General features: G+C 39.6%; 2 protein-coding genes and 1 pseudogene across 3 annotated transcripts in view; all 3 read left to right on the top strand.

The window, feature by feature from the left end:
- LOC146489184 (uncharacterized) overlaps positions 1-8,654 on the top strand; it is a 31,274-nt gene extending 22,620 nt beyond the window's left edge. Inside the window, exons 3-4 of the mRNA XM_085106926.1 lie at positions 3,881-4,203; positions 8,079-8,654. Coding sequence (XP_084963052.1) covers positions 3,881-4,203; positions 8,079-8,339 — 584 coding nt within the window. The 3' untranslated portion in view covers positions 8,340-8,654. The remainder of the gene's footprint in view (positions 1-3,880; positions 4,204-8,078) is intronic.
- Positions 1-18,530, top strand: part of LOC146489182 (tauropine dehydrogenase-like) — a 90,368-nt pseudogene that overhangs the window by 61,666 nt on the left and 10,172 nt on the right. The gene's annotated exons all lie outside the window — the stretch shown is intronic.
- On the top strand, positions 11,442-13,973 carry LOC146489183 (interferon alpha-inducible protein 27, mitochondrial-like). Its single transcript, XM_085107056.1, has 2 exons — positions 11,442-11,609; positions 12,637-13,973. The coding sequence occupies exons 1-2, from the start codon at positions 11,549-11,551 to the stop codon at positions 12,984-12,986; spliced, it is 411 nt and encodes a 136-aa protein (XP_084963182.1). The 5' UTR covers positions 11,442-11,548; the 3' UTR covers positions 12,987-13,973.

Below are 18,530 nucleotides of genomic sequence, written 5' to 3'. Positions count from 1 at the left end.
GGCGAATGAATTACACAAGTTCAACACAAAATGTTCAAAACAGTAGAGTGCTTTCATATGACGTCACGGCGGCCATGTTGGTGTCCCAAAACAAAGAAATGGCGGCCATGTTGGTGTCCCAAACTAAATCTCTGGAAATTGAACTCTTTTTACGCAAATACTTTTTCGCTTTGGTAAACCAATATGGCCAGTAGTCACGTGAATGAAAAGGCTCTATAGGCCATTTTACAGTTGTGTGCTAAGTAAATGAAAACTAGTTAGCATAAGAACAACATGAAAAGCAGTGAGATTTGTATCAAAACAAGGTCACCCCCAGCCTTACTTCCAATTGAAATTAAAGGCCAAGTCACTTAGCACACAACTGTAAAATGGCATATTCATAACTCTGTCTGTGAATATTTCTCCTACAAAAATAATTCTAGTCTCTAAGTAAATGTTAACAAAAGGAGAATACAAGAGAAATAATGTTTGGTTGTGGTTCGAAATATATTTAAGCGTTTACTGCGTGTTACAAATATGGGCTGCGAATGAATTTATAATACACGTTAACTTAAGTCCAACACAAAATGTTCAAAACAATTGAATTCATAACTGTGAATAGCTCTGTGAATGTTCAACATTAATTTATCCACGAACATTTGTCGTAAGGCAACAACTTAAGTATTTGTGTTTAGTTTGAAATATGTTAAATATGTAAAATTACCGACAATTGTCTCGCAACTTGCAAGTTGCTTACCCACCACATGTTTGTTTTCAACTGACATTTTGCCTGTTTGTTCGCCCTCTCAGTTGCTCTCGGATTTCAAACTTCCTTATTAGTCGCCTGTTTTCTCGACACATGTTGTTTGTCGAAATATTCAAGGAATATAACTGTTAGTGTTCTTCAAAATTCTCGTTTGTTTTTCTTAAAGAAGTTGGCCATCCCACTTCTCGCCGAAAAAAAACACGGGTTGCGGCACAGGGTTTGAGTGTCATATTTCACATTGGATAACATGAAGGAGCATAAGTACGTAAGTACGGTTGGGTGGTCGGTATGACGGAAATGACGTCATAAGCAACCCAAAATTTCTCGCACTAATGGGTTTACATCGATAGATTTTTTTAAACTTTATTCAAAAAATAATAGATCTCTTTATTAAAATATTCCAAGGAAAGTCGAAAAAATAATAGTAAAAAAACCTATTTACAATTCAATCGTGATAACATCGATAGCTAATAACGGATACTTTATATTTTTTCCTTTGTATAGTTTTAAATTTTATCATTGGCACATAATTTTAGAATACGTATTTTCTTGTGGTATGATTCCCTAGGTTACGCTCGACGCCGCAGGTTTGACATCCATACGTGTTTTAAAACTGTCATATAATAATAATAATAATAATAATAATAATAATAATAATAATAATAATAATAACAACAACTACTTTTTTAACATGGTCAGTATGCTTAGCTAGAAATACGGCTAAGATAGCTGTAAGCTACAATGATTAAAGGGTTAGGACGAATTCATATTTGCAATGCCTTCGTACGCACGCGACAGAAACCCGGTACGCGAAAACGATGAGTGTCCCCTCCCCAACCCCAAACCCCTTAACAATGTCGAGCTCGTGTAATTTAAATGACTTGTGGGGCAGGGCGGGTGGAGTTAGTAAGATGGGATATAAGCGAAAAACAGGGCTTAAGCTTACTGTATCCGGCATTCAGTAACGTCTACCTCTAAACTTTTAAGAACTCAGTTTAGTTTTGATAATTTTGACACGATAAGAAAAACTACAATAGCATCATGTCTTTGAAACGTCGTAAAGAGGAATCAAACTGTAGTTTGGCACGCAGATCATAGCGCACCATTTCTCTCGTTCGGATAGCCGATGGAACATTCACCTACGACTCGAGTTTAGTCTCTACGCGATCTTAGGAGAGGAATGATACGCACTGATCGTTATTAAAGTAAAATCTTGTAAGTAAGCCTCATTTTCAAACATTTTAGAATCATGATTGCTTAATTCTTTCTGAAATTGTGCGTTTACTCCCAGTATCTTTAACTTGGATTTCCTTATCCCTTGAAAAGATCTGCTTAATTCTTCCGAATAGTCAGAAACTGGGCAATTTAAAAAACTAAAAAGCACCTTTCAGAAGTGAGATCTTGGGGGAAAGTCATTCAGTAGGAAGTGTGTTCGTGTTCAGAAATTAGGGCCTGTTAACATGGAGGTGGGGGACCCCGGGAAGGTAAGGTACCCCGCCTCGGTGGGGTAACCAATCTCTCCATACAATCTCTCTTTTTTCCCTTGATCGCCCTCACATGAGAAGTGGGGTATCCCAACGAGGCGGGTTGCCGATCAGCCTTGCCGGATACCCCGCTTAGCTGGGGTGAGCGCTGAAGGTGGTGTAACCCGCCCAGATGGGGTTAATTCTGAGTTCCCCCAAAGAACTCCAAAGCAACATGGCTGCCAACCGCTTCAAACCCGGCGAGCTTTTCCGTCAATTTCATCTTCAAAACGCCGAAGAAACAGTTTAAGTGAAGAAAGTACTGAAGAAGTTAACGGTGTCAGCGACAATTTAAGCGTGGAGTCCGATAATCGAGGTGATCTGCTGAATCAAGCTGAAGTCCTGCTCGAAACAATTACACAACAAAAAGCGTCATCAGATTTAATCATTCGTCAGCCCAAATCAAACCAATGCTTTCCCTCCCTCCCCATTCTCGATCCGAAAGTCAGGGCATGGAATACGGAACGGGCGGAATGTAACTTCTGATGAAATATAGTAAGGAATACAAAGTTACATGCGACTTTAATGGAAAGGATTTCGAGCAGGACCAGTCGGCGATTTACCCGGGATAGCGTTTTAAACCTCACCCCAGTGTCCCGGGGTTGGCTGTGAAGGCTAGCTTTTTTGGGCTACGGTTGGCGGGGTACCTCACTTTCCCGGTGTCCCCAACCTCCATGTGATCAGGCCCTTACTTGCCGCATCGTATTCTTACCTCAGAGCAATTTCATTATGCAGGATCACCCTAACAGTGACTGACTGAGCACACAAGGTGATAATGCACTGATGAATTCGAAACTTCAACCTTCTTCCCCCACCCCCAGGGCAACTTCCGGGCGTTTGGCTGTTTTGAAAATTGGCTTGTTCAAATTCCCGGCACCCGGAGCCAAAAAGTCGTTATAATCTCCTACCCCTAAGTACCCGCCGCTTCATTCGATTACTGCTGATTCCTGTTCATGCTTTACAGACAGACATGACACCTATTAAAACTATTTTTAAAACTATTTTGAGTGCGCTCTTTGGTAACAAACTCAACACCATGACCATCTCACGCACGAAATTCTCCAAGACCAAAAGATAAATCCGGTTCATTTAATCCTCCTCCTCTATCACATTTCTCACTCCTCGTGTACATTACATTTCAAAATTACCCGGGATTGCTTTGAAGTTATCCGTTCTGATTAAAAGATAGAATTGATCGTCGCATAACTTTGCTGTGAATCTTTGCCTGTCACCAAGATTCACAGTAAAGCACAGGATAAATACTAAATGTACAAGAAAATTTGTGTGCTACCACTGTCCACGACGACCAAGTGGATCGGTGAATAAAAGCAAAGCAAAGATATATGCCTGCCAGCGGGGCCCAAAGCTATGTAGTATATTACAGTTTGCTTCGAGGTGGGGTTCCTGAATCAAAGATCTGAATGACAAAAAGGAAACACAGACTTAGCTGGAGCTGTAAAATACTGCAACGAAACAATTAAACGAATTAAAAAAACATTTCTTTGCCATTTACCTCCTAAGACCTTAATGTTATCATTCATTTTATTCATTCGGGTTTACGATTCACAGGGGTGGAGAGATTGGATGTTTATTGAAGTAATTAAACTTTCAGGTCTAAAGAAGCAGGGCTCCAATGCTTTGTACGCGGGACGCGGAACTGGCCCCCATGGTATTGACAGAGGTCACTTGAACCCCTGCTACATCAACTCGTACGATGTTGCCTACATGGAAGCCACTTTCACGTACGCTAACGCGGTACCACAGTACGGCAGTGGTTCTAACCGCGCTAGTTGGAAATCCTTTGAGGACAAAATAAAGACATACACAGAGACGTGCGCGACGAAGGGGGGAACCATGTACATGTTGACTGGGACATCGAAATATCGACTTAAAGCCGGTGCTTCCCAACCAACGCAAGACCCGACACTGCCCGCGGTAGGTTAATCAAGGCTGAATACACTAAGCTCATGTTTTCGACCAAGATTTTTATGGGCATTCCTTAAAATACGAAATGAAAATAATAGATCTAACTGGTGCTGAAACAAACTGAAAGAAAAGGATAGCAGACGTATTCTTTCAGCTGGTGACACAAGCATACTCAGAAAAAAATCAGTATGCCTGTGTCACTAAATATCATCGCATTCTAATATAACAGTGATGTAAAAATGTTTGAGGATACCTATCTTTCGAGTTAGGAACCGAATTAGGAACCGAGTTAGGAACCGAGTTAGGAACCGAGTTGGGAACCGAGTTAGGAACCGAGTTGGGAACCGAGTTAGGAACCCATATATCGATTAGATATACATGTACCGATTGGCGTTTTCTTTCATCTGGGGATAGAAAAACTTCTTGCGTACCTGTAACAGTTGCCAGCTTGGAATTCATCAGTAGAAAGTGTCCATAATCTCACTGTATGAATATTATATCTACGCCAGAACGTAAACACCGTACATTCTTAGACTGTGGGGTTTTTAAGGTCTCCTGTGGCTCACTAAACCTTCTATTTTATGTAGTAAATTCCTTAAGTCGCCGTCTTTCACCTCAGCTGGCCACACTTTCACGCGATTGTTTGATTTTGCCAGGTTCATTCCTGAAAGTCACCATTGTGGTTCAGAAACACAGCAATTTTCAGGTAGATCGAAACCGTACCGATTAACAGCGTACGTTTTGGAGATAAAAACGGATTCGAGTAATTCATCGCCGACAGGACATTATGGCCGAAGGCTGAAAACAGCATAACCAACTTTCCAGGAACGCCTCGGGTTCGTATCTCGTCTTCATATTTGTTCACTGCGATTTTCAATCTATCGAGGTCAAGCTTTAAATGGCTTTAAATGGCGATTTTCAATCTATCGAGGTCAAGCTTTAAATGGCACACCACAGGATTTCTCTCAAGAGTTTGTAGCTGTTGCGTTTCTTGGGTTCCAAAACACGATAAAATACAATAAATTATTTACGGCTAAAATCAAAGACCCTCGCTCTACAATATCTTGGCCAAAAATCATCCAAATCGCGTTCGAATTGCTCGTTTTGGCAATACTTCTTTTGATAGGCGGCCCTTTTAAAAGTGGCGATAAACAATTATGTATTTGGCCACTCGAGCTTTCCTGACATTATGAGTCTGTGAAAACCTGAGGTTGAGACCATTGCATGACTTAAAATTAATTTCGATATCTGAGATTTGCCACGATCCAGATTTCAAGTACATATTAATAGCATTAAATCGCTTAATGACTTGCTTGTTTCCTTTGAATTCAGCAAACCTTTCTTTCCGCGACAGCGTGGGGCGCGCGAAACGTAATGCGGTGCGAAAAGGAGCAAAGGAGAGGAGAGAGGAGCGGGAGTAGATGAAAACGCCAACAGAGGCTACACATAGGCTGCGTAGCGGTCCTTTTCTTTTAGGGGCTCGCAATATCTTTTCCGCTCTTTCTCGTGCCTCTCTCGTTCACATTTGAACTTTAGTCTTAGGCCCGGTTCAGACGCCGAACTTTTTATGAACCGAACCTAATACCTCGAATTATGTACATGAAAAGTCCGGCGTCAGAATCAGTTGAGAACGGCTGTTTCAATTTGGAACGGCTCAGCCGGGAATTTCGGCTTTGGAACGGTTTTGATTCAGACATCGAACTTTTCATGAGCCGAACCTAATGCATAAATTATTATAACGTATTTCAAATAAAAAATAAAAAAATAAAAAAATAAAAAACCGCTGACATTTCGATTGGCTTTGCTTCAAGTAAATTAAGTTCGGCGTCTGAATCAGAAGGCGCGATTTTCGTGATTTGGGCCGACCTTAATTTGAATTAAGTTCGGCGTCTGAACTGGGCCTTAGAAAAACATGGCTTAGGTTTCGTTGTAAACTCGGCTTCATTGATTCATTGTTAGATCGGTTAAAACAAAGTTATTACAAGAAAGTTGTTGAGCAATGAGTGGTCATCCCGACTATAACCTGACTGACTTCAAAATTCTTGGTTCAACTTCAAATAGAGCATTCTATTTCTAACCAGGCGAAACCCCTAGTTTAGAGTTAAAGTGCTGATCGGAACTGATGCTAGGCTAATACAAAGACGATTTACTTTGAAAAACAACAACAACAACAACAACAAAAAAACAGCCAAAAACTTGTCTCAAATCAATAACCAAATCGCCCAAAGTTTGTTTAACTCGCTTGCCAACCCCTTACTCGGTTCCCAACTCGGTTCCTAACTCGGTTCCTAACTCGGTTCCCAACTCGGTTCCTAATTCGGTTCCCAACTCGGTTCCTAACTCGGTTCCCAACTCGGTTCCTAACTCGGTTCCTAACTCGGTTGCCAACTCGGTTCCTAACTCGGTTGTTAGTTTATCTCAAAATGTTTAAAAAGGAGGTGTTTGATCATTTAAAGTTATTTTCGGGAGAGTCCTCGAAATAAAGTGTAATAAATAGCTTAAAACGATGAAGGAATTTTTGATATTGGACTCCCAGGAGACAACAGGGAAGGTTGGCTCTCTTCACAGTATATAGAAACTGAATAACCGCAAAGATGAGGTCGGCAACATGACGCCCATAGTGTGTTAGTATGGTGTAAGTATGTGGTAAATGAGTAAACATTTATTTTTGTGTTTACCCGCCTCGCCCCTCAGCGACCCACGTTTGACCCTGCACACAGTAAGAGAGATTAATCATTGCATCCTACGGTATCCGCGTTCCTAGAGCCTACGGTCTTTGGTCAGCGGCTAGATCGATTAGGTCCTGCTAACAGCGGTTACCTCATGTCTTGAAATTCACGACATCCGGTAGCGCACACTCAGTGTGATAAATTACTACTGCGCTTGCTCAGTAGCAGGAAACCGGAAACCCAGATACTTTTTGTCGAAGGCTTCTCAACACGACGATGGAAGGTCGAAAGAGTGTTTTCATGACCAATTTAAAAAAGATTTTAACTACCCTACTTCCGCTAATCTGAAAAACCACTGCCTATGCCTTCGGCCAAGGGCTTTCAGGCGTTCTTTTAAAATACTTCAACAACTTTCTCGTTGTGGTTACAGTCGTGGTTGTATGTTTACACCGGTTAGCACTTTGTACTGATCCCCGTGTTCCGAGACCTATCATCTTAGATAAGAGGCTTATAATTACTATCTTTGTAACGTCAGTAAAATATGAGTAAGGTCAATAATGGCACACTGTTTTTTATATATATATATATATATCACTATTATTTTAAAATCCCTAAAGATCAGATGTTTATGATTATTTCGTCAGTTTCAGTGGTCAAAAATTAATATTTTGAGTTGCAGAAAGTTTTAGGAAATAGAATGTTATTTTCCCAAATTTGAGCTGTTGTTGGCTTTAATTGTATTGCGAAAATGCCAACTGGCCTTATTTCATAATTTTTACGCGATATTTCCCTCCCCGAAAGTGAAAGGATTTAGTTTTCTTGTGTTACGAAAATTTGAGCTAACATTTTGTGAAGAAAATTTAGATTTTCTTGAGCGATTAAGATCTTCCGAAAAGGAAGTCATGGACATGAACCGTTGCTGTGCTCCCGTTGAAAGGTGAAGATGTTTTGGCCAGGCACGGTAAGATAAGCAGGCTAGATACACGTCATAAACAGCCCTTTTTATGTCAAAACGGCAACTGAAAACATGAAAAATGCTGAAAGCATAGTCAAATCCTCGTCGCCTGTGTGGTTCATCCTTTAAAAAAATAGAAGCTAAAATTCGATAACGCTTTAGGGAAAATGAAATATCAGTCACTTAATTTTAAGAGTTATTGCAAAAATTTTAAATAAGAAAAAAAATTGACGGTTGAATAACTTTTCCTTTGCTCACAGATTGAGTATTTTCCCGATCCATTGGATCCAGATCGTATCGTGCGCCCAAATTCTCTCTGGACAGCGGGTTGCTGCGTGGCACCCAAATTTATCGAGTCTATCGCGGTCATGGGAAACAACGACATCAAAGATGTAGCTGCAACGACATCAATGGATTTGACGACATTGGAGAAACTGTTGGTTAATAGCCAAAGCAAAGCACCTGCTGATCTATTTCCCTTCTTTCCAGCTTGCAGAACCAAGTCATTCATCTTGAAGTAACACCAAACGTTAAGATACAGGCCAACATTTGTTTTTTTGGATTCCGATAATGTATGAAGTTTTCGTTCTGTAAGATTTCAATAAATGGTTTGGTCTGTTTAAGTTGTTTGTTGTTCCTTTTAGACCATCTTAGCTCTGCTTATGTCATTTTATTTTATGATATTTTTTCTTCATCAAACATCAAAGTATGAAACGAGGAATGAGACGTCACGCGGTAATCCCGCTGAAAATTAAAACGTCTTCTGGTCTTCCTTAAAAATCGAAATCAGCAAAATCTAGTAAGAAAAAACCTTAGTTGCTTTTAATAATAATAATAAAAAATATCCCACTCACGCTACAGTTGGATATGGAATGACTATGGCTGTCAACTCGACACTACACACCTCATTAGCCGGCTATCTATCATCTCCTACAACAAGCACTCTTAAGGACCTTAAGGTCCCTGGTAATAAAAAAAGTTTTTTTGTGTGATTTATGGGTATGTGGGGAAAGCAGATCTCAGCAAGGGCTACTGAAATCCGAAAAGAAAATTGAGGGTAACCACCCATTTTTTTAGAGATAATTAAGTACTAACAATTATTTTAAAAAAAAACAGTAAAATACAAAGCAATGCATGGCGTTTTTTTCCAAATTGAAGCTTTATTATCTTTGAAAAATGTATGGTTGCCCCGAAATTTTGGATACCAAGAGCACTTGCTAAGTTCTGCTTTCTCCGTGTAGTTTTAAGCCGCGCAAAAAATCTCTGGGTTAGTAGGCACCACCCATAGGAAACCCGAGTATCTCGAGATGCCCAGGACGTATGCGCAGTCACAAAAGCAGTCACCGATCTTAACTAGAATAATCGTTAATTATAGCCCAAAACATGTCTTTTTCCTGCAGGAAATCAGTCTTACGTTATTCCTGAATCAACCGCAGTCGTCAGGTTCCAGGATCTAAGGTTTCGTAGGCGCTGTACATCCCCGGGTGTACATCAAACATCAGAAACATGACCACGTGAGTCTGTGGTTTTAATGTACACGCCCTTTGTACTGAAATAAAAATCTAAAATCATGAAACAGCTCAGAAATTCCATAAACGATCAACAAAGCCTTCATCAATACACAGCTTCTCAAGTGGTCAAATTAAGTTCACAAAGCTCACATTTTAAGACAAAATAACACTAAGGACTAAGGGCAACTGATGGAAAAGAGTATACCTGGCACTCTCTTACATCCTCATGCTCTGGGTTGTCTCTTTTGTCGTCTGTTATCAGTTTGAGATTTTCCCGTAATGACCTCACTCTCGGTTATTAATTAAGTAGTTAATAATGTCTCTTCCGCGAATAGACAAATTTGCGATGTTCACACCTGAATTGCCGGCAATACTAATCCTAAGACTTTTGTGTTGTTATGCCTGTCTTGCTTTGCTAGCTAAATGCCTTCAATAATTGCCTTTATGATGACATTTCAACACACGTGTAAGAGAACACTTGGAAACGGACAGGGCCTCACACATCTTCAAGCTTCTGGAGACTTCGTCAGTATGTCGCTCTGCATGCTCCCGTGACAATTTTGCCATCATCGATCAGGCATCCTCGCTGTTTGCTCTTAAAATCAAAGAGGCGTTGCACATAGTCTGAGACAAACCAACACTTAACGCACAGGTCAAACATGTTAATTTAAAACTTTCTGTTTAATTTTGAATTACTATTGTTATAGTCTTTATTATTGCTATTATTATTGAAATTTCACTTGCATTTACCGCGGAGGGAGTTGGGGTACTCCCTTATATGGGGTATATAGGTACAGCCCCAAAGGGTATGGTTTTTCAGCCGCTTTGGTCATAAATAGGGTATTGATTTTAGCCATTTTGCCGCCGTGTTGGTAATAAATAGGGTATCGACTTTTGCACTCTAGTCTTGAATTCCTTTTTATTTTATTAATTATTATTATTATTATTTTTTTTGAAAGAGCTACTTCTTCATCATGATGCTTACGGCAACTGTGTACATGCCGCAACGGCTTGTCACGCGCTCCTGTCACGCGCTGGGCTCCAGGGGGTTTTGAACTGAAGTTGACCAGACCTATCAGGTCATAGAATGAGTATCAAATTTTTAGCCAGGTCATAAATAAATAAGGTAAGGTAGGTAAAGTCGCACAAGAGCCTAAGTGGCCCACACGGCCGGAGCTTAGCCTGGTTTCCGTAGCATGAAGCAACTAGGAGTATTGATACTCCCCAATGGATGGGATGCTAGTCCATCGCAGGGTTACTCCCAGCAGTATGTTGCCGGTACCCATTTATACACCTGGGTGAAGAGAGACAATGTGGAGCAAAGTTTCTTGTCTAAGGAAACAACACAGCAATGAAGAGACTATCCTGGCCTCGAACCAACGACCCTCAGATCCTCCGACCGTCCGATCGAAAGTCCGACGCGCTAACCACTACAACACCGCATCTCCATAAATAGGGTAAGGGTTTTGGGAAGCGGGCCACACACCCCTAGCCAATTTTTATGGGAGTACCCAGCCCCCCCCGCGGCATTTAAATTTCACTAAAAGTTGTTGTTCATTCAACACTGAAGATGGCAGAGGCAACTGCCGAAACATGCCTGTAAAACTCAGGAGTGTCGTGTTTTTCGTAAAAACGAAGTCATTTTCTTTTGACATGTATCGTTTATTTCTTATAATAAAGTAAGCCCTTTGTCGTAGTGACAGCCCTGCTATCAATTTGGTTCATTTCAATACTAAAATTGTTTGAGTGCAGAGAACCAATATTTTTCCGTTTGTGTATGTGCTGTTGCACTGAGTTTGAACCAGGAAGTATCACAAAATTAAAGGTGAAACAGTGTTGCTAGGGCTGTTTTGTGCTTTTTGTTTAATGTTTACGGACCATAGAGAGTGATTTTAGAGTGTAGGTGAAATATCACAGAAAAGTCTTGAGTAATGATGTCATAATATCGGTATTGATATAGTAAAAATTTCAAATAACGGTAAATATCGTGCTGGTACCAGATCGATTTGAAAAAAAAACTGGTATCGGCCGAGCGTTGGAGTTTGTGCTCACTTTCCGTCCCACAATACACTGAAATCCTAACCGGAAACGACGGTCTTGATGCATGTATTTCAACGACACCGGAAGCATTAACCGTGTGCCACGTAGCATTTTAGTCCCTGGATTGGCAAAATTTGCCAGCGAAGCATGTTTTCTGCATAAGGTGTATTGGTGAAGCTATGAAGGCTATTTCGTCAACTTGGCTTTGTTTTTTCCTTATCATATCTTCATCTGTGCAAGGTAAGAAAGCAGCGAACAACAACTGTTCTGTCATGGGATACAGTAAGCTTTTATATATATTTTAGACCCAGCGATCAAAGTGGAATCAGTGCGCATATTAGATTGAAGCAAACAATACGAAATGAATTACACGCATTCTGGTTTGAAACTCTCTGTCGTAAATTTCGCCGAAAAGAGATCCAAGCAATGCTTACTTTAATCATACTTCCTTCATTTCCGACGGTGGCGGTCAGTACTTAGTTTAATTACTAGACGTACAGCTAACCAGTATTCTCTCGATCTGATATTTGCGCAGTTTTGAAACCGTTGAGATTGCCAATGTGACCCAATGTGTTTCAGTTTACTAAGGATGATTTCTCAAAGATCACGGGAAAGTTTGTGTGCGTCAGCACAGACTTTGAAATCCTAACAATATGATGTTTAAATTTGTTCACGAGGCATGAAATTGAAAGCGAAAGTTTGAGTTGGGGTCTAACCATGCTAATTTCAACAAATCCGAATTCAATCTCTGGCGAGCATTGAGCCATTCATGTTCGTGCTTCACATCATCGATTACAAGGCTGCTTATGTCAATTTTACTATAATTATATTTATATTACAATTTCTTCAATCCCTTTCAATCGAGGACCCAGATGATTTAACTGCATGACAATTCACTCTACTCATTCAATCATTCGTGACCGTTTAGCTATTTCAGTAAGCTTGTCTTGCCGAATAATTCCACGTATCTGATCTGCTTATCAAGTTTATTTTTTTTTAATTCAGACACTGGTATCGAAGCCAAAAAGAAAGAAAGAAATCCATTATTTATATTTATTTATTTATTTATTTATTTATTTATTTATTTATTTATTTATTTATTTATTTATTTATTTATTTATAACAGTGTTTATACAGGATGCTCTATCACAACATGGATATGGATATGAAAATTTCCAGTGGTGAAGAAAACCACAGATAAAGCATAATTGATGTCAAAGGGAAGTCGTGTGGGAGTCTGAGTTCTTAATTTTTCTGTGTATAACAGGTGAAGAGACAAAACCAAAGGAGGAGGAATGGTGTTGGACTAATCTCAAGGTTGCTGTGGTGGCAGGCGTTACAGCTGTAGTAGCTGTTCCTCTCCTTCTTAGTGGGGCAGGATTTACCACTGTCGGAGTTGCTGCGGGGTCAGTGGCTGCTTTCGTTCAGTCATTCTTTTACGGAGGAGTAGTTGGCTCTACCAGTATATTTGCAACACTCCAGAGCGCTGGAGCACTTGGCATCGGCTGGTTAGCAAAGCTGTCCATCTTTGCGACATTTACTGCAACTACCAACTATATCATGGAAAAGCTATCGCCTTGTAATGACCAACCAAAGTGTTCATCTGACAAGAACTGATTCTTAGTTACCGCAGATCAAGTCATATTTTAGACTTTCGGGTTTTGTTTCACCTTTTGTCTCAAAATAATACCCTTAAGGGTTCATTTACATATCTCGTTGCTAAGTTTACACGGTTGCTACTCAAGTACAATGTGACTAGCGCGTCGGCTTTTTCTCTGGGAAAAGTTTGAAGTTTTGTATGCTCATTTGCTGATTAACACGCAGCTGTTTAGCTGATATTCCTAGTTTATTCTCAGGTTTAGCCGAAATATATTGTTTTGGTGTGTAATTGTTTTCCAAATTTCAACGGCTGAAGGAAGAAAGAAGAGTGTGAAAATACGAAATCGGCTGACATGTATGGAAGTGGCGACAAGAATTTTGTGAAACATTCGTTCCGTTGTCAAGTTGGACCCAGCTAATTCCAGGTCAGCTTTCAAAATATTCTAAGCTGGCGATGTATAGAACTTCTTTTTCCTCGGTATGGCTAAAGGGTTTTTGTTTTAGGGTCACTGTAAATAGTTTTAGTTTTGGCGTTTTTAGTATTGAAATGTGTTATTTTTATTACATTTTTGTATTTTATTCATAACACGACCGTACATCGTGTATCCGTCAGTAAATAAATGCAACTAACTAACTCGACTACCTCACTAAACCAAAAGTAGTTGAAACTCAATCATTTTACACGTTTGCAGATGTTTCTCTTGTTTATGTAACTGACTAGTTTCTACGGAATTCCGTTAAGCTAAATTTCAAAAGATAGGTATATGGACTCTAAAGCTACCCCTACGCAACAGGATTACAGGCTAGTCGGATGAATAAAGCGTTTCATATCGGTTGAGTATCATCGGCCTAAATAGCTACAAAAAAAAAAGACGTGTGTAATCAAATCAGTTTTATTTCTTAAGCTGAAAGGTAAAAGAAAAAATCATAGTTTATTTAGTAGCGTGAACAAGAGCCATTTTTGTGTACTTTTCTGTATTTTCGATTAAAGATGGTTAAACAGCATGTCAGTGTGCGTTAATGTCTCATATGTTCATACCAACATGTTACACTGCCATATGTCCCATACGCTGAAGCCGCTTAGTAGAACAAAATTCTCGCTACAAGGGAGAGTCCTCACTAATTGCTGCTGATAGCATTTTTCAGGTGCCTCCCAGACCTACATCCAATCTCACCTTGCGAAGAATCAGTTGAGTCAGCACTGTATCATCAAAAACGTCGAGCATCTCAGTCTCGGCACATCTTGATATCATCAATTTGTCTTACACGGGAGGGAGGGTTCTTATCTGATAACACCTTACAAATTGAATATATTTTCCTAATGGGGGTCGTACAGATGCCATCTTTCGCCCGAATTCTCTTTGGAACATCAGTTGTGCCGGAAAAACAACGAGTGACAACTGAGCTGGCCAACTATTACAGTCGAACCAGGTCAAGCGTACCCCCCTAGATTCTATTAATGAATCTATTATTTGAAAATTGAAGCCGTTAGTCGTTTCAAGTATTCAAATCAAAATTCGATTTCTGATTGGATTATTCGAACAATGCATGAAACCACAAAACCAGGAAGCCCGCCGGAAAAAAACCCTTTTCAACATATTCAGAGCGGAAATTCTTGATATGTGTAAAAGCGGATTTCCAAAAAGCATTCTCGTAGTTTGCAGCAGTCAACGCGTACTGTCAGAGAGAAAATTCGCCATTTTCAACCAGGTACGGTGAAAATGGGTCCTGTCGGGTAAGTTAAATGATCACTAAATCAGTGGACATTTTACGTTTATACTTGTCGTTTATTCCGTTAGTTGTTAAAAAAATGAGAAAAAAAACTGGAAGCGTTTTATCATAATAAGCAGTTCTCTTTTTGAGGTATATGCAAATTAATTCAGCGAAAAGTATGCGAACTCACAGTGAAAGATGTTCATTTCAGTTGACCTTCGACAATGGCAATGACCTTCGGCACATGTGTTGCGCTATTTTTCGCGGTATAATGGACAGTCTGATGAGATATATACCATACTTTTTATGCAACAAGGTGGGTAATGCTATTCATGAAAGATAGATTGGAATTTTCAGCCCGACTCATTTCAGCAAGCGCTTGACTTTGTGCGGCTTGCCATGACCAAATTTGCATAATGGCTTTAATATATGAACGTGTCAACAACATGCGGGAACAGTTTGAACGAACGAGCTGTTTCAAATGTACTGTAGTTTGAATTTTACAGGCTAGTGCTTTTACTGTTAGCGCGGATCAATGTTCAAATTAAAAGCCAATAAGAATCGAATTTTAATTTGAACATTGATCCGCGCTAACAGTGAATGAATGAATGCATTCTTTGAAACGACTAATGGGTTCAATTTTCAAATAATCGATCCATTAATAGAGTCTAGGGGGGTACGCTTGACCTGGTTCGACTGTAAAGGCGGAATGATTCGCTACCCTTGCTTACACTGGGGAGACTGTTCATTAACAGCAACAGTAGCCCAACTGCTCAATTATTCCCCCCCCCCCCCCCCCCAATTCCATGAACGGTCCCTTAGGCAGACATACTGAAAATTGTAAAAATATCCAAAATGAAAATCAAGCCAGAATTTTTGTCAAAAGGCCACCAGTTTTACAGCAAACTGAAATTTTCCATGTATAGCAATTGTAAGATTCCTTTAGCAATTCATAGGATTTCTCTTGAAATCAGATTGCGTTGCAGTTGACCGCAGGAGCCATAATCAAGGATAGAGACCGTAACGATATGCTATTTTGATTTATGGGCTTGTCCTCATGTGTTGTACCAAAAAATCTATTATTTAGAAAAAAAATTGCGCCATTCGTGCGTGGCGCAAACGCGTGTAAATGGTCCTAGTTGACGCGTAATTACCGTAACTACTGGCCCCATTTGTTCAACGAGCGGGTAAAAGAATTTTCATGTAGTTACTTTCCTCAAAAGTTGGGCGCATAACTCTTAAAGATAACCACCCGGTCCCGGTTGTTCAAAGAGCGGCTAACTCAATCCTGTGAATAATAATATAAACTGCTATCCAGCAGATAAAAAGTAATCTAGCCAATACATTCTTTCCCCTGGATAATGTAACCTAAATCGGATAAACACAAAAACTCAAAAAAACACAACCGGATAATGTAACCTGAATCGGAAGCATGAACATTATCCAGGAGAAAGAATGTATTGGTATTTTAAACTTTTGAGGAAAGCAACTACATGAATATTGATGTTTTCATATTTTAGAGTAGATTTTGTAAACCTTGTGCTTTGGGCTTAGAACGAGTCCGGGAAAGACTTTCGGTCGATAAAACGTTCGCTGATAAGAAAGATTTCCAAACGGGAAAACTTAAGTTTGTTTGTTTATTTATTTGTTTTCTGCCCAAGCCCAATATTCAGCATGTTCGTGTATTTGATTAAAACTATATTTCCCAAGAAAACGGCTTAACCGGATATGGAATATTTTTCATATTTCCTCTTTAAAAGAGGGAGGACTGAGCCCGACTTCGGGCTCAATTCTTGGTATTGTACCGGAACTTACATAAGTCCCTCGTTTCATTGTTAAAAATGGCGGAAGGAAGGAAAGTCGAAACGTGCGATCAACAAGAGAAACAGCTGGTCAGGTAAGATATATTTGGATTATGTTTTTTGTATTTCATTACTAGCCGGTCTTCCTCTCATTTAACACCATTGTAAGATGACATTTCCCAACTTGGGAGGTAATTTAGTCACTACACTTCTTACTTCTGATATACGACAAACTCGAAACGAAACTATTACTTGTATTTTGTAGACAAACGGCGAACCTCAAATTTCGATTTGGATTTCGATGTGAATTCCATTTTTTGGAGCTCAGTCCTTATGTACCGAGTTGTCTTTCGGGGAAAACAAGACCAAAAAAACTTCATTGATGAATTTGAGTTTGCAGTCCGCATCAACCTCTGTCAGTAATAAACCAAATAAGCTCCAATATTATTATGGGTCTTTTTGGGGGAAAAAGTCACCTCTATAGCATATCATAGTAAATAACTTTTAACAGAAAGGTACCAGCTTCATCGAATCAAACTCAATTCGACTGTCAAACAATATTAAAAGAGTAGATAAAGAGATCGAAGTCAGTCATCAGCCATAATGCACCTATCAATGTTAAGCCCGAGGGGGGGGGACCCCGGGCATATGTGGAGCATTTGACCTCTTTTGCCTTCCCAACCCTCGGGAGTTTGACTTAGAATCAGGGCCCCAGGGTGGGGACGTTTGCTTTTTTTTTGCGAGGAGGACTGGTAGCTAGTCACGTCTGTGCCGGCCAGATTAGCGTAGCTCAAGGTGCATTTAGGTTTTGTATTAGATTGAGAAAAATAATGATATCTTATTGTATCATTCTAGATTCGTGTAGCTCAACAAGGTCCATTCAGTTTTTGTATTAGATTGAGAAAATGATATCTGATTGTATCACTTGAAATGCTAGATTCGTATTTTCTACATGGTACATTCTTTTCCGTATTAGATTGAGAAAATATCTGATTGTATGACTTGAAATGCTAGATTTGTAAAGCTCAACATGGTATACAGCTCGCGTTGTTCCTGTAAGATTGAGACAATTATATTTGATTTTTTCACGTGAAATGCTAGATTTGTTGATTATTTTCCTCGGATTACACAAAGCATCAAAGGAGTTTAAAATATAAAAAAAAAAAGCTTGGCAATTTATATCAATTATTTGTAAAATATACACAACAACTACTATGAACTTTAGGGATATTACTTCCCTAAGGTGGGGATATTTGATCTTATTTGACCCAGTTTTGGGGCCCCACGGTGGGGACTTTGACCAAAAAATCTTCTGAAAAGTCAAATGCCCCACATATGCCCGGGGTCCCCCCCCCTCGGGCTTAACATTGATAGGTGCATAACAAACCAGCTTTCGAAAGCAAAAGGCAAAACTGACCGCCAGTGAGATGAAAGGCAGAAATCAAAACAGCTTGCACCGACGGCACGACTTTAACTGCTGCGGTCACATAACTCGAGATAACTCTCTGTCTATCTACGAATAATGAAACTGAATAACCATGTTTATTCATTTCTGTTGTTGGTGTCCTCTAATCAAGTTGAATTTTAATATTTCGAAGGGATTCCATTTGATCAACGGCGTCGTTGTGACGTTAATTCGCCTCGCTAGAAGATTTCTTTGAAAACGATTTGAATAATTCGTAATGCGTTTTTCATGATTTTTATCGATTAAATTTGGTTTACACGAGCGATTGTCGATGGAACTTTTGTCGCAATAAGCTTCAGTTTTCCTCGCTCAAGACTGCAACTTCATAAATATTGCTCGTGTAAACTATTTGCCGCCATTTCAGCACGATATCGCAGTACATTCTCTGACAAATCCCGAGAAAAATGCATCGAGGTTCAAATTAAAAATCTTGGAAACACCTGCGACATCGCGGCGTTTAATCTCGCTGAAATAACTAGTTTAACCACAAGATTTAGAAATTGCAACTTGTGCGCAACAAAATTTCGATAAACCTAACAGTCAAAATCTTACTAGAATTCATTGTTTTGTCAACAAAGGAGC

The sequence above is a fragment of the Pavona decussata genome, unplaced genomic scaffold (assembly GCF_977016875.1).
Source record: "Pavona decussata unplaced genomic scaffold, jaPavDecu1.1 SCAFFOLD_6, whole genome shotgun sequence".
NCBI classification, from domain to species: Eukaryota; Metazoa; Cnidaria; class Anthozoa; order Scleractinia; family Agariciidae; genus Pavona; species Pavona decussata.
This window is presented reverse-complemented; position numbering and strand designations above follow the sequence as displayed.